The 16021-nt window shown below is 33.1% G+C and overlaps 3 protein-coding genes across 4 annotated transcripts; 2 read left to right on the forward strand and 1 right to left on the reverse strand.

Annotated features, from left to right (window-relative positions):
* The first annotated feature begins 337 nt into the window (after nucleotides 1–337).
* Nucleotides 338–1276, forward strand: LOC116092289 (olfactory receptor 4F6-like). The gene has a single exon (XM_031373604.1). It carries the CDS (start codon nucleotides 338–340, stop codon nucleotides 1274–1276), a length of 939 nt encoding a protein of 312 aa, XP_031229464.1.
* Nucleotides 1277–4632: 3356 nt separating this feature from the next.
* Nucleotides 4633–5635, forward strand: LOC116092290 (olfactory receptor 4F17-like). The gene has a single exon (XM_031373605.1). The coding sequence runs from the start codon at nucleotides 4842–4844 to the stop codon at nucleotides 5604–5606; it is 765 nt and encodes a 254-aa protein (XP_031229465.1). The 5' UTR covers nucleotides 4633–4841; the 3' UTR covers nucleotides 5607–5635.
* Nucleotides 5636–12993: 7358 nt separating this feature from the next.
* On the reverse strand, nucleotides 12994–15817 carry LOC116092292 (olfactory receptor 4K3-like). 2 transcript variants are annotated; one of them, XM_031373606.1, is made up of 3 exons: nucleotides 15759–15817; nucleotides 14964–15168; nucleotides 12994–14036 (listed from the first exon to the last, which is right to left on the reverse strand). In XM_031373606.1, the coding sequence occupies exon 3, from the start codon at nucleotides 14007–14009 to the stop codon at nucleotides 13071–13073; it is 939 nt and encodes a 312-aa protein (XP_031229466.1). In that variant the 5' UTR covers nucleotides 14010–14036; nucleotides 14964–15168; nucleotides 15759–15817; the 3' UTR covers nucleotides 12994–13070. The 2 variants fall into 2 exon arrangements, with proteins under 2 accessions (XP_031229466.1, XP_031229467.1); XM_031373607.1 differs by lacking the exon at nucleotides 14964–15168.
* Between the last annotated feature and the right edge of the window lie 204 nt (nucleotides 15818–16021).

A 16021-nucleotide genomic window follows, 5' to 3' on the forward strand; every position in this document is an offset into this window, starting at 1 on the left:
ATTTAATACATTTTTTCCTACTATATAAATTGTCTCATAAGGTTATGTTTTATCAATTACTATAATTTAGTGCAGTATATCATTGTGAGTAGAGCTCTTTTCAAACTCCATAAATCTCGTGTACACTGGGTTCCTCACATTTTGTAAATAGTCTACACCAAATAAAAATAATTATTACTGATAGAAGTTGTTTGATAAGCAAATGGTCTACTGTTAAGCAATATCTCTGGTGCAGTGACTGATTTTAAATTACTAACATTTTATCTTACTTTGATGCCTTAAAATAATTCATCTTGTCTTTCAGGATTTTTCTGTATTTTCCCAACTTTCTGACCCAATGGACCAAGTGAATGCTTCTGTTGTACCTGAATTTGTTTTGCTGGGACTTGCACAATCGCTTGGAACACAGATTTTCTTTGGCCTCTTCTTCTCCTTATTTTATGTGGGGATTCTTTTTGGGAATCTCTTCATTGTGTTCATAGTGATTGTTGATTCTCACTTACACTTCCCCATGTATATTCTACTGGCCAACCTTTCACTCATTGACTTGGGCCTTTCATCTACAACAATTCCTAGGACAATATCTGATCTTTTTACTGGTTGTAAAGTCATTTCTTTCCACAGCTGCATGATACAAATGTTCTTCATTCATGTGATGGGTGGAGTTGAGATGGTGCTGCTCATAGCCATGGCATATGACAGATATATAGCAATCTGCAAGCCTCTTCATTACCTGATGATCATGAACTCAAAAAAATGCATAATTTTGGTAATAGCTGCTTGGGTCATAGGGATGATTCATGCAGTGTTTCAGTTTATGTTTGTCATAAATTTACCCTTCTGTGGTCCCTATAATGTAGGAAGCTTTTATTGTGATTTTCCAAGGCTTATTAAACTTGCATGCATGGACACCTATAAACTGGAATTTGTGGTCTCTGCGAACAGTGGCTTTATTTCTATGTGTACCTTCTTTTTCTTGATTACATCATACATTTTTATCCTGGTCAGTGTACGACAACATTCTTCAACTGATTTATCCAAAGCATTCATCACCTTATCAGCTCACATCACTGTAGTGGTTTTGTTTTTCATACCATGCATGTTTCTCTATGTATGGCCTTTTCCAACTAAGTCACTTGATAATTTCTTTGCTATTGTTGACTTTGTTCTCACTCCTGTCTTAAATCCTACTATCTATACTTTAAGAAATAAAGATATGAGGTTGGCCATCAAAAGGCTAAGTAGACAGGTTTTAAGTTCTAGGGAATTTACATAGCAAATTTTATTAATAAAAACACAGAAAATGTGATAAACTCTCAATATTAACACTACAGGATAAAAACATTATTTTATTGGGTTTAGAAACTTAAGAATGTACCTACCAAAGAGTTCCAATTAATATGGAGTTACAAAATAAAAGTGTTATACATTTTCCAATCAACATAACTATATTTTGTTGGTTTAAAATTTTTGTATTGTATTGAAGTGCTTGTATATATTTAAGTTGTTATATTCAGCAATTATTGCACAAACTTTCATGCTTTTTTGTTTGTATAAATAAATGTGCATATAAGTATGCAATAAACCTTTATCAGCATGTATATGCAGATAATACATTAGTTATTAAGATATATTTCTTATTGAAATTATGTGGATCCAATGGATAAATTATAGGTTTGTGTAAACCAATAATTTTGGTTTAAGGCATATAAATAGGATAATCATCACTATTAAGACTTTTGTGTTCTTTTCAGACCTACTTTTCAATGATAATATATAAAGTCCATTTAGACAGAATTAGTATACTTTTATCATGTTATATCTCTGTATGTCCCTCTTATATAATAGCATGACTTTGTTTCCTTGGTAATCTTCCTCAAAGAAGTTTATGATTAACATAAATAATCCAAACTCATATGAACTGAGATTTTTAAATTAGTCAGGCAATTTTTGATATGTTCTCCATATACTGGCTATTAATATCTTTGAATTATTCTCTTTATAAAACTGAAATATTATCATTCACTGCCTGATTTATTTGTTGATTTTAATTTTGCAATATTACTTTATTTGTTTATAATGGGATTTATTTATTTTTTTACAATCACTCTTAGATTGAGTGAGATGGTTAAATTATCCAGTGATCCAAGAAATTGCAACCATGTCCCTTAACTCAGGAATAAACCATGCTCCTCCCAAAGGTCAAGGGAAAACCTATGACACTGAATCAGTCTGCCAGTACACCCCAGGTTGTTTCTGGATCCTCCATGGGCTTCTGGTTGCTTCATAAATACTTATCATTAGTCAAGCAGTTTGCTCAGGAGGACAATTCAAATAAAAGCCAATCTCCCCAAAATGCTAATGTTTTAAAGAGTGTTTACCAGGGACTCTGTAGTGTTCCTTCTCTTAAGATTACTGCTGTCTCTTTAAGTTATGAAAGAGGTAAGTGGAATAACAAAATTGACATTTATTGGTAGAAGCAACTATGGATTAAAATTTCACTTGTAGTTCTATGAGTAGAAACTCACTTTGCAGAACTAATTTTTTTTTCTTCAGGGAAACAAAAAATCCTGTAGGGTTTTCTTATACACCTTGAAGTGTTAACATGACTAATATTAAAAGGGATAACCCATGTTATCAGTGTTCTAGTGCAATAATTACTGACTTCTACACCTGTATTTACTGTTTTAACATATTCTATCCTCTCTGAGATGTGGTTCTATTGAGTTCTTCTTACCAAACAAAACAATATCCTAGTACTTTCTTGTTCCATGCTATTTTTTTCTAACTAATCCAAGAAGAAATAGTTTTGAACATTTCTTTCACAAAGAAGTCACAAATATAGGGTTAAAACTATGGAAATCCTGAGAAGAATAAATTGGATTATACCATTTGAAAATGTAAAAAGGAAGGCACAGGAATTTTTCTTAGCACATCCAGAGTAACATAATGGATCTGTGCCTAATCCCAAAGCCCTGATTCTGATTCTCATCCCTATGCATACAAAGATGTTTTCCTTTTAGAACAAACTGAGGTAAAACATGGTTATGAAAAGCACATCAAAACATATATTTTGAGTATTTTCTCTTTAATTATGCTTGGCTTGTAGTTGTTATAATAAAAACTGTACACCCTGTCTTGAAGTGAGGGGTTATGCTTAGTATTATTGCAACTTGGTATGACACGTTTTGTTGAAACACTGTTGAAGCCTACCCTTTTCTTAAGGGAAACAAAGGAGGAGAGAATTTGGGGAAAAGGGCAGGCTGCGAGGGAGAGACAGTGTTCAGCATATAATATATGAGAGAAGAATAAATTTCTAAAAATGATGCAAGAGGACTCTTTAAATTTAAATGCAAATTTAATAATAGAATCATTACTTTCTTCTTAAACTTCTTGCATGTTTCCTAGAGTCTCACCTGAAATGAGGAAGTTCTGTTGGTAAAAAGACCATTGATGAGGATACCATGTTATCATTTTCTACTTAGCAACATAATTCTGCAAATGTGACCCACAGTGAACCACAGAATTTCTTTGTTTTTTTTTCTTTTTTTTAAATATAATTCTTAAATTCTTATTTTCTACTCTGGTAGATTTCTATATTCAACAGGTGAAAACTCTGGGACCATCATCTTTGGCATATTCCTCATTGAGATACAACCTGGAATATTTCCTTCCCTATCTTCTCCATTCTCAAAATGTTTGAAGATTTTGAAACAAATAAACACTTAAAACAACTTTAACTTGCAATGTATGATTCTAAAGAAAAGCTTTCATGAACTAGACACATCATAATGTATCTCACAACAGAAATCCTATTCTTCAGTTTTGGATAATTATATTTATACTGCATTAAGAAGGCACAAGCCAAAAAAGTTTCATGAATTATTTTATGAGTCCATCTGTCTTTATTCTGGAAAAATTAGAACCACTAAAGTTTTATAGAACTTTGTACAGAGTGGTTTGAAATTTAACTGGGCAAGTGTAAAGAAGCATTTCTGGACTAATGGAGAAATAATTGCTATTTCTAAGTACAATGTGCTTCGATTAAACAAATCACAAACAAATAATAAATAATAGCATTTTCCCAAGAAACTGAGGATATATAAGTTTCTATGTCTTCTAAAATACATTACCCATCAAATCTGTCTCTATGTTATAAATGTCTAGTGTACAAACTTACTATTTTAAATTCTGTACATTCACTTATTTCTGTCCTTTGTGTTTTTCACCTCTAATTTCATGTTAGTAATTTTTTTCTTAAAGACTTTCATATAAAATAATGTAAGGAATGATTTATCCACCACAATTTATTTGGATGCTTTGTGTTTTTTTTTTTGTTTTGTTTTGTTTTGTTTTCATTTACAGGTAAAGAAAATGTGTCTAGGAGAGAGTATAAAGGGAGCAGCACAGACAGTACCATGGGGTGAGGAAGGAGTTTAGTACCATGGATATACAGGAGGCTTGGGCATCTAACTAAGAAGAAAAGCAAAACAAGTGGAGTTTAAATTACAAGTTTTGATTTTTAGTTTTGGAGCTTTTAAGCAATCGATCATAGAAAGACCTTAATGAATGAGCAGACATAAGAATTTGCATACAACAACTTCTGACTTTTTTTTTTCATTGTCTTCTCCAAGGCAAGTGCAGAGACTCTCTTCTGGAATGAATCAACATGGGAAACAAATCAATCTGTGGTGACTGAATTTATTTTAATTGGACTCTCTGATTCTCGGGAACTTCAGATCTTTCTGTTTGCATTCTTTTTTGTTTTCTATGTAGGCATTGTGTTTGGAAACCTTCTTATTGTCATAACTGTGACCTATGACTCCCACCTCCACTCTCCTATGTACTTCCTGTTGGCCAACCTCTCATTCATAGATTTGTGTGTGTCCTCTGTCACAGCTCCAAAGACTATTGCTGATTTTTTCTACAAACACAAAGTCATTTCTGTCAAGGGCTGCTTTACACAAATATTCCTCCTTCACTTTTTTGGGGGGAGTGAGATGGTGACCCTTGTAGCCATGGCCTTTGACAGATATGTAGCAATCTGTAAGCCTCTAAGCTATACTACAATTATGCGTGGCAATGTATGTGTTAGCATTGTGGCTACTGCATGGGGAATTGGCTTCCTACACTCAGTGAGCCAATTGGCCTTTGCAGTGAAGTTACCTTTCTGTGGTCCCAATAAGGTTGACAGTTTTTATTGTGACCTTCCTAGAGTAATCAAACTTGCCTGTGCAGACACATATAGGTTAGACATCATGGTCATTGCCAACAGTGGTGTGCTCAGTGTGTGTTCTTTTGTCTTGCTAATCATCTCCTATGGTATTATTCTAATGACCATCCAGCGCCGCCCTTCTGATAGGTCATCTAAGGCTCTGTCTACACTGACTGCTCATATCACAGTCGTTCTTTTGTTTTTTGGACCTTGCATCTTCATTTATGCCTGGCCCTTTCCCATCAAGTCATTAGATAAATTCCTTGCAGTGTTTTATTCTGTGGTTACTCCTCTCTTGAACCCCATTATATACACACTGAGGAACACAGAGATGAAAACTGCCATGAGACGTCTGAGACAATGGAATTTCAACCTTTGGTTGAAGTCGTAGATCTTCTGTAGCCATGAGATTGAGATAAAAAGCAAAGGAAGTTATTACATTATTCAGCAGACTTTATGTCAATTGTAAAATTCCATTTTTACTTCACTCAGTAATTGTTTAAGAAGGTTCTAACACTTCCTGAGTTTATTCTATATGAATATGTAGGTTTTATATAGGTTCAAAATTAATAACATTATTTCAAAATAACTTTTCACTAGCTCTTAGAATAATTAAAAGTATTATTATGGTATTATTTGTATACAACTGAGACTTCCTTGGGTTTGAGATAATAAAATATACAAACTAGACTATTTTACATTAAAGAGAACTTTATTTTGTTTATTTTTCATAGAAGTATAATAAAAGAATTATTACTTACCTAACTAAAAAATGTACTCAATGATATGAGTTAAAATCTGAATTACAGAAATTTATGAGAGATATTTCTAACTGGTAACCATATATCATTCATTTCCTACTACTGTAATAAACCGTAGTCTAATAGTACATTATCAAGTATGATATGGAGACTGAATTTACCACCATGATTTACCTTCATGGTGTTTGATACCCTGTGGAATACAGCAATTGGTTTTAAAACAGTAAAAAGAATTAAAAGTACTCCAGCCACTTATCATGTTGACACAAAGCATATGACCTACTTTTCATCGTCAGAATTTTAAAGTTAAACGATGATGAGTTCAATTCCACTTAAACTTTGGTAAATATGACTATGGTTACTTATTTATGTTTTATAAGGTTTAGATATCATCTTAATAAAAAAGAGATTATGATATAAATTTCATATGACTATTATGAGAAGTAATAAAATAGAAGAGATATGTAAGATGATATAAACATGTGACATATTCACCACTCAGTGAGTACTAGATAATACTATAATAGTCATACTAATCCTCTATGTTAACATAGTCAAAAGTTTTTATGCATTAGTATTTCAGAACTTAGTTCAGGGACATGACATAATTCAATCTTAGTAGATGGCCATTTAGGACATTATAGTGACAATTAGAAATGTGTTTCTAGGCCGGGCAGTGGTAGCACACACCTTTCTTTAATCCCAACACTTGGGAGACAGAGGCAAGTGGATTTCTGAGTTCGAGGCCAGCCTGGCCTACAGAGTGAGTTCCAGGACAGCCAGGGCTAGACAGAGAAATCCTGTCTCATAAAAACAAAACAAAACAAAACAAAGCAAAAAATTTGTTTATTTTTATGCAATGTGACATCAACACTTTTATATGCAAGAATGTCAAACACATATTTGTGTAATGTGCATGTATTCTGCCATCATAAAAATGAATTCTAAATATCAGACAGAAGTTAAGGAGAGACTACATGTTTTAAAAACAGTTATTCTGGTAACATTTCACCTTTCTATTGATTGCCTTTGACTCAGGCTAAAGTTGAACCTCACAGCTCTAAGAATCAACATAGCTGAATAATTATAATCTGAATGAATGAATGAGTAGAAATGGAAATTCAGACAATAAAAGGGCCAAAATTGTTCCTACTCAAAGAAACAAAATAACCATGAGGCCACTAAAAGACATGAACAGATAGAGTCTCTAATCAATGGTAAAGAGCTATTAATAAAGTGATGGATCAGTAGGATGCTTTGGAAAAGGAGACATTGGATCTATTCATCACACTAGAGAACAATTTTAAATGAACTGCAGATGTGAATCAATTTAAAAACCTTACAAATATTTTAAATCATGAACTAATATCTTTAGAATTCAAAATGTAATAAATGTCTTAATGAAATTAAATTTAATGTCATATTAGACCATCTAAAAAGAAGATAAATGAGAAAGTTAATAGCACTCAAGGAGTAATAACTAATATATAATAAGTTATTATATATAAGTTAGGTAGTTTTCATAAACTCAACAACCTACTAGAAAATTAACAAAAGTTTTAAACTTACAATGTTTATATAAGATGAAACCATATGTACAAGAAATATTGTCAAACTGCTTCATGATAAAATATATGCAAGCTAAAATCTCATCTAAATATCATCTCTGGCCTTTAAGGTATATGATGTCAATATTTAAAAATACTAGAGAGTAAAACTGTTGTGATAGAATGATCATGCATAGCTACAAAATCTTTTTACAGTCGCCTTTAAATATACCTAAACAATTTCTATTATGATAAAGCCAAAAATAAAAAAAAGTAAAAATAAAAAAGACAAAAAAGTAGAATAATCTGCCAGCAACAAAAAATGTACCATATGAGGTTTAGAGATACAGTCCAGTGACAGTGATGACTATAACAAATTTAATAATACTCAGAGGCATCCACGAAATGATCATTAAAATAAAACTGCCATAGTTTCTTTTTGAATGAACCTAGTAAGCTAAAATTAATAGGTAAGAGTTTTCTATAAATTTACAAGAATTAGCAAAACAAGGCCCTTGGTCCTGTGAAGGGTCTATGCCTCAGTGTAGAGGAATCCCATGACCAGGAAATGGGAGAGGGTGGGTTGGTGAGCAGGGGAAGAAGATAGGGGTTTTTTTCAGAGGGGAAACCAGGAAAGGGTATATCATTTGAAATGTAAATAAAGAAAATATCTAATTAAAAAAAGATACAGATCATGATTAATTTCATATGGGGACAATAAGGTATAAATGATGTAATAATAAGGAATTAATAAAGATTATCTGCCTAATGACATTCTACAGGAAAAAGACAGGACAAAAATTAGCAGCACTACTGTATAGATTCAACAAAATAAAAACATCAAACAATGGAAGAGTTAATTGGACAAATTATTTAGAACATTCACTGGATTCAAGAGAAGAAATGTGGGTAGGAAGAATTCCTACAATTCAAAAGCCAGAAGAGACTTCAAACTCAATGAGTTTTGTCAAAGGCCTGGTTTTAGCAAGCCAATTGTCACAAATTTGTGAAGCAATCAACAAAATTTGAGTAAGCAAGTGTGTATTTATGGCAAATATAGACAGATATAGTAGCAGATTGTTGTGGAGCTGTGGGGTGAGGAGGAGAAACTGGGAGAGAAGGGAATCAGAGGACCAAGATTACACAGAAAAGAAATGCTCATAACATTTTGTCTCATAGATAAATTCTTAATGGAATCTAATGCTGAAAATCCAGGCACAGAGAAGCTCCAAAAACATAAAACATGGAATCAGACCAATATACAACAAACCAGAGAGGACTAAATCAAGTAGATGAAGAATAAAATCTACTAACTCAAGCTTCTAATCATCTACTGAGCCTTTTAATATATGAAATTATATTTTCTGTTTTTATTATATTTTCCTTACTGCTCTCAGTCCGTAGTGTTATATAATATTCATGGCATAGTTCTGTTTAAGATGGTCCTGATATCTTGATATTATAAAAAGAGTTATTCATTTCATTTCTGAAAACCTACTGCTAAGATAGAGATACATAAAATTTTAAATTTTCATCATCTGCAATCTCTCTGAATTAATTTATTGTATAATTGCTGTTTGGATTCTTTATTATTTTCTAAACAACATTTGTACCATCTACCAATATAAAGAGTTCTACAATTTTAATTCTTGTGTCTTTTTTGATTTATATTGTCTAAGACTTCAAATACAACAATAAATAGAAAGATAAAGGTATAATTTTTGGGCATGTGCATCAATTTCCACGAAGCTGAGAAATAAATAGGGATAAATTGTTCCATATTTTGTTATTTTCTTTAATGTTATTAAAATCACTGATATATCTTTGTCTAATTATTTGATTTTATTCTGTCTCACTGGTCAGACTAATTAACATTTTATCAAATTCATTCAAAATTAAGTGGAAACACTTTAAATATTTAACTTTCACTTAACAACAATAATTAATTTTATGTATACATATTTTTAACCCTGATAACAAGCTATTTGTGAAGTGCTATCATAGCATAGATATCCTTGGAACTCATCAGCTCCAACTATCTCAGTGGTTCCCTACGTACCCAACCCTGCTAAATATGTGGTTAACAGCCTTCATATATGTCTTTTTTTGAGTCAATTTTTCATAATAAACTTGCACAAGCATACCCCCTCACACACCACAGTTATATCTCTGCCCTAATACATTATTCACCAATTGTATTAGTCTATTTCATATTTCATTGATTTCTGACATTACTTATCAGAATTTTTTCTTTTTGGTTATTTGAATTTTTATTTCTTCTAGATCATTTACCCCTTTAATAAAGTATAATTATGAAAATAAAGAAGATGCGCCAGGCAGTGGTGGCACATGCCTTTAATCCCAGCACTTGGGAGGCAAAGGCAGGCGGATTTCTGAGATCGAGACCTACAGAGTAAGTTCCAGGACAGCCAGGGCTATACAAAGAAACCCTGTCTTGAAAAAAGAAGATGAAGAACAATCTTTTATTATGTATGTACTCTATGAAAGACTCTCCATAATCAAGTTAATGAACATTTCTCTGGTTTTTTGTTTTTGTTGCTGTTGTTGTTTTAACCAGTAAGATATTTTGTGTTCATTTATGTAGTGAGAACTCTTTAGACTACTCCTATAAGCAATTTTGGAATGTATGATATTGTCAAATATATGAGACATGGAATATCTCTAAATAGTACTTAGTAACAAAATCTTCCAGGTTCCAGTTCTTTCACATGACCAGAATGGGAAGAGATCTGGCCCCTGCAGTTCTGCATGTTTCACCCATGACACCTTAACCCAGGAGTCTTGACCACACAGGATCTTGTTACAAACCTGGCTGCACCATTTCTCAACCCACCCTGCTAAAGGACATTCACTACCAAGCTATGAGCACAAGTGACCAGATCTGGTCAGAGAACTGCCTCTTCCATTGGTTCCATTTTTCTCACCCCAGGAATCTCAGAAAACTACTAGCCTAGTGGCCATCATTGGCACTCCAGATGAGTTACAATTATTTTTTTTAAATCTTACCAACACCCTAACTCCAGAATACAATATCCCATCATAAAACCACAAAAAATATTAGAATGCAATCATCCAAGAAGTCACTAGACACATTGAAAAATCCTCAATAAGAACAATTTGGAAGCACAAAAATGATCAAAGTATTCCTGAAACAAAATAAGAAATTCTGATGAAATATTATTTCTGATCCCAAGTGATATTCCAGAGTCATGGTTATCAAAACAATATGGTGCTAGTGTACCTGGATACATACATGTAAATGAATAAAATATAGGAGAAGGACTTTATTTGACTCTACACAATGAGAGTGACAAGTTTTTCACCAGAGATTCCAAAACTACATACGGGAGGAAAGACAGAATCTTTAACAAATCTTGGAAAAACGAAGAGATATGTACATGAGGAAGAATGAAACTAAACATTTATTGTTGAGAGCCATGTTAGAGGAATATCAAAATAGCTTTAGAACTAATGGAATGTGACCCACCAGTTCACACAATTATGATGAGTCTGCCTCAGAGAGGTAAAGCCCCAAGGACTATGTGACTTGAGAACTTCTTGTTGTTATGTAGCATCACTCTGCTTGTTGCCTTCAAGGTCATCACACTCCTCATAACCTATGAGTTGTATGGAAACTCTAAGGGGGCTTCCAGCCCCTTACCAGGCAGTATCATTGACACACGCAATATTAGTGCTTGATCTTTTTTCCAGCATTGTGGTTGGAGCAGACTAATTACTCCTCCACAATACTCAGAAAGAACCTAGAGATGTAGATTGTTAGCAATGACTACCACCCTTAGAAAGAATTTGGAGAAGTAGATTGTTAGTGAAGTTAGCTTAGGATCTTTCTGTAAATAGATTTGACATAGAAAATCAAAATTTGATATAGAAGAAAAATTTGGAGCACAGAAAGGCATTTTTATTTTTATTTTTTTATTTTTAAACTCCAAATTTTATTCCCTTCCTGGTCCACTCTCTGACTGTTCCATATCCCATACCTGCCCACCCCTCTGCCCCCCTGTCTCTACAAGAATGTCCCCACCCCTGTCCGCCACCCCACCAGACCTCTAAGCTCCCTGAGTGTTTTGAGGGTTATGTGCATCTTCTCTCAAAGAAGGTACACTCTTAATATTTGAGCTAGAGAAGTTTTGATGTCATAGAAGGACAATGGCAGGCCAACCAGCACTAGCTAGCATCTCTTGCTAAAGCTGGGCTTGTGAGCAAAGTGATGATTAATTTCTTGTTCCCATTTTTGCCCTTAGCTTCTTGATCTGATTTAATAAAAAATGTTAATGAGCACATTTCATCCTGAAGATTTAAAGTAGAAATGACTGATTTTTTTTTATATAAAAGTTTAGGTTTGTGATTCTTTTAAAATTTTTATAAGATTACTTTTTAAGATAATAATAAAATATTTGACCCTTTTTTGTAACTACAAATTGTAGCCTGCCAATCAGAGAAATTGGCTGAGAAAATTACCTTGCTTGCTCATACTTTTATCTATAACAAGTTGCTCAGTTGCAAAGGTATGTGGGTTCTTGGGAATAATTTGTTCATTTTACTTGAAATATGTAATGTTTTGTTCATGTGAAGATATTAGGGGACATGTTTTTTCTTAAGTATGCCCACTGTAATCATTCAGTAGAAGAAAAATAGAGTGTAGTCATATTTTAATTTCCTATACTTCTTGGCAGATTTTTCTGGGATATATGCACTGTGGGAGAAAGCATAAAGTTGTTGGAGTTTGCTGTCTTGAGCTTTGTTCCATCCACCAAATGTATGTATATGTGTGTGCGTGTGTGTGTGTTTGCTAATTAATGTATTAACAACTGAATTAAAGTACAATAGCTCAATCATTCAATTTATGGAAATATGGAGTTTATATCTGGGGATATTATACTACGTTAAATGATAATTTAAAGAACAAATTTTAGTCTCAGATGGGGATAACTTAAAAATCTCATTTAACTCTACTTGGTTTTTTATGATATTTTATTCATGCTACATAAAATAAAAACCACAAATTATGTAGACCATTGCTGTTTTGTTAAATATGTATCTTTTCTTTGGTCTTTTTTAATCCTTTCAGCTCACTCCATTAGTATTTTGGTAGATAAGTGTGATAAGGCAAAATTGGAAACTTTGGCCATTTGGGAAAAAAAATTGAAAATTTGAGGCATGGGATTATGTATAGAATTATATTCAGATAAAATTTACTAAGATATTATTTATAAATGTAAACATATGAATTTTGTCAAAAATGTTATGTTAAACTTTACTAAAAACATAGAATATTTTTTGCTAAAAACATAGAAATCCCTGTCTAGAACAATCATGCATGATCAGATTTAAGATTCAGTATTTACAGTAATTTTATGGTTGGTCAATACATATCATATTCTCTTTATATGATTAAATATTTGGAGACTAGTACAAGTTTTAAACATAAATTATATTTTCTAATTTAAAATTTATTTCAAACAATCAGTCTTACAATGTGAAATATTTGGTACACATTTCTAGACATTAGAAATTTCCTTTGTGACCAAGGTAGTTGCTTATAAATCTTTTCATGGCATTTTTCATCTCTTTATTTCTTAAAGTATAAATGGCTGGATTTAGGAGAGGTGTAAAAACAGAGTAAAATACAGCAAGAAATTTATCCAACCAGGTGATATTGAGAGGCCACACATAGATGAAGATGCAGGGCACAAAAAAGATCAGCACCACTGTAATGTGGGCAGTGCATGTATTCATTGCCTTAGATGCACCAGCTTTAGAGCTCTGACAGACAGTGATAAGAATATATGTGTAGGAAATAAGCAACAGAATAAAGCAAGTTACAGCCACAAGTCCACAGTCAGCATTCATTAGAACATCCAAGTCACGGGAATCCATGCAAGCTAGTTTGATTACCAACGGCATGTCACAGAAAAAGCTATCTATTTCCTTAGGTCCACAAAAAGGCAACTCCACAATCACTATCAAGTGACTCATAGCATGTACAAATCCAGTTGTCCAGGAAGTGAACACCAACCCAGTGCATCTTTTCAGGTTCATGATGGTGAAGTAGTGGAGTGGTTTGCAGATGGCCACATAGCGATCATAAGCCATCATCACCAACAACACCATCTCTCCTGCAGCAATGCAATGGGCAAAAAAGACCTGTGACATGCATCCTGCAAAGGAAATGGTCTTGTTTTCCCTGAGAAAGTCTGTGATCATCTTAGGAGTGGTGACTGAGGAGAGCCACATATCAATAAAGGACAGGTTGGCCAACAAGAAGTACATGGGAGAATGCAGATGGGGGTCAGTGGTGATTAAAACCAGAATGACAATATTTCCAGAAACAATGAGAAGATAAAGCATTAAAAACACCACAAAGAGTAAGACCTCAATCCTCTGTGAGCTAGCAATTCCCCAGAATATAAATTCTGACACCACAGTGTGATTGCCTTCATCCATTTTATTCAGCGTGTCTTCAGAAGTAACCTGCAAAAAAGGCACAACCACCAACTAGAGATATGAGGAAAGGCTACTTTCTCTGTAGGATTTGACATTCACATAGAAACTTCCTTGAGTAGAAATGCATACATGTAAAGAGAAATCTAAGCTAAATATGTGCAGCTGATGGTCAAAATGAAAGCTAATGAGTCTAGAGTAACTCCCCAAGAAAAGAAGCATCAGGGATGACTTTTATACTCTGAGAAATTTCCTTTTACAAGAGAACAGTAAGGAGAGCAAGACTGAAATGGGAAACCTTACAATTGTGTGTGTTGTTCCTTGAAAAAAAAGTCTGAATATGTCTCTAGCTATCATGAAATTTCACAACAAGAATGTGGATTACATTTGGAAACTGGTGGGGAATTACATTTAATTTCAGTGCAAATTGTATTATAAGAACTTAATATTTAGACAGAATATATAATGATTTCTCTAAGCATGAGTAGAATAATATCAATAAATGAAAGCTTTAGCTTAAAACTCTAAAGAATATGTTGGGAAAGCCTAAGTTGGGAAGCATACAGACAGCCATATAAGATATGCATAGGCATGCAATTGAAATGCAAAAAGCAAGTTCACACTTATTCATTAATAGATATATGTCATAAAATTTATTTATTCAGCTAAACTGATTGACAAACTAACATTGCAAATACATGAAGAAGTAGATTGACCAAGCAACTACTCAACTCATATTTGGACCTGAGCTCTAAAAGTCACAATATTAGCAGTAGAAAATATTGGTCTTAAATTGCATAAACTAATTTTTAAAGGATTTTAAATTTTGAAATATTGTAGTTTCCTGACAGACTATATCATCTATCATCAGTATATTTTCTCATTGTGTCCCTGGTCTACTGGTTATCTGTGTTGCTAAAAAAAATTACAATAAGTTAAATAAACATGTAATCATACCTGTCATTTGGCTGTCAATCTTGGATAAGTATGAAATTATGCTTCCAGCAAGTAGCAATTATTCAGCTCAAAGCACAGATGGGATGCCTATGCTGATATATTGAACAACACTGAAGCTAGAAGGTGAATGGTCATTGCCCATTTTCTTCTCCTTTCAGAAATTGTCTTGGTGTTTGGAGATGTATAGGTCTCACTTTCTTTTATCCTAGAGCAGGTGAACAATGAAATCCAAAACTATCTTCAAGAAAGAAAATACAGATTATATAGTGAAGAGTATGTGTTCTTTGAATTATTTTTTCCAAATATTTTAGGTCAACCTAAACTTTTTGTTTTGGTTTGGTATTATTTCTTTTATTTTTTAAAACAATAATATAATTATGACATTTCTCCCTTTCATATTCTCCTTCAATATATCTTCCATAAATTGTTCCCTGTTCTCTTTCCAATCATGGGGTGAACAAGGCCATAAATCAAGTGAGAAAAGCTTGTATGTACTCACAGAGAGCAAGGAAGCAAGCACATGGACTAAATGGATCCACACATCTGCATAAATACTATAGATTCCTTTTTAGTAACTTTTAACTTTCTGATTTAAAAAATGATGAACTTATGATATAAACATGAGCACTCAAAAAATAGGGGAGGTAGAGAAAACACATTAATTGGCCTCTAAAGGTGACAAAAGACAAAGAAACAACAATTCTCAATCCAAAACATAGTGGATATTAGCATAAAGAGATAACTAGAAATATTTTAAGAATTATATAATAGATGACTATCAGAGAGATGACTTACCAAAAACCATAATTTTCTCTTGGGTCAGATTTTCTTCCCATCTGATGTGTGCTTATGAAGACAATCATGTTATGTAGAGACAGTTTTCCTTTCAACCTGACCAATCTTCACTTCCTGAACTTGTCTCATGGGTGTTCCATGTCACCTGTTCTATGTTCTGAACAAAATGGAAAGTTGGAAATAATTATCTTGGACATCTCTTAGGGACTTCTCTGATAAGCGGGATGCTGAGCACTACATATTTGTGTAAATAGAAAAAAGGG

This window comes from Mastomys coucha, unplaced genomic scaffold (assembly GCF_008632895.1).
Source record: "Mastomys coucha isolate ucsf_1 unplaced genomic scaffold, UCSF_Mcou_1 pScaffold15, whole genome shotgun sequence".
In the NCBI taxonomy this organism is placed as follows: Eukaryota; Metazoa; Chordata; class Mammalia; order Rodentia; family Muridae; genus Mastomys; species Mastomys coucha.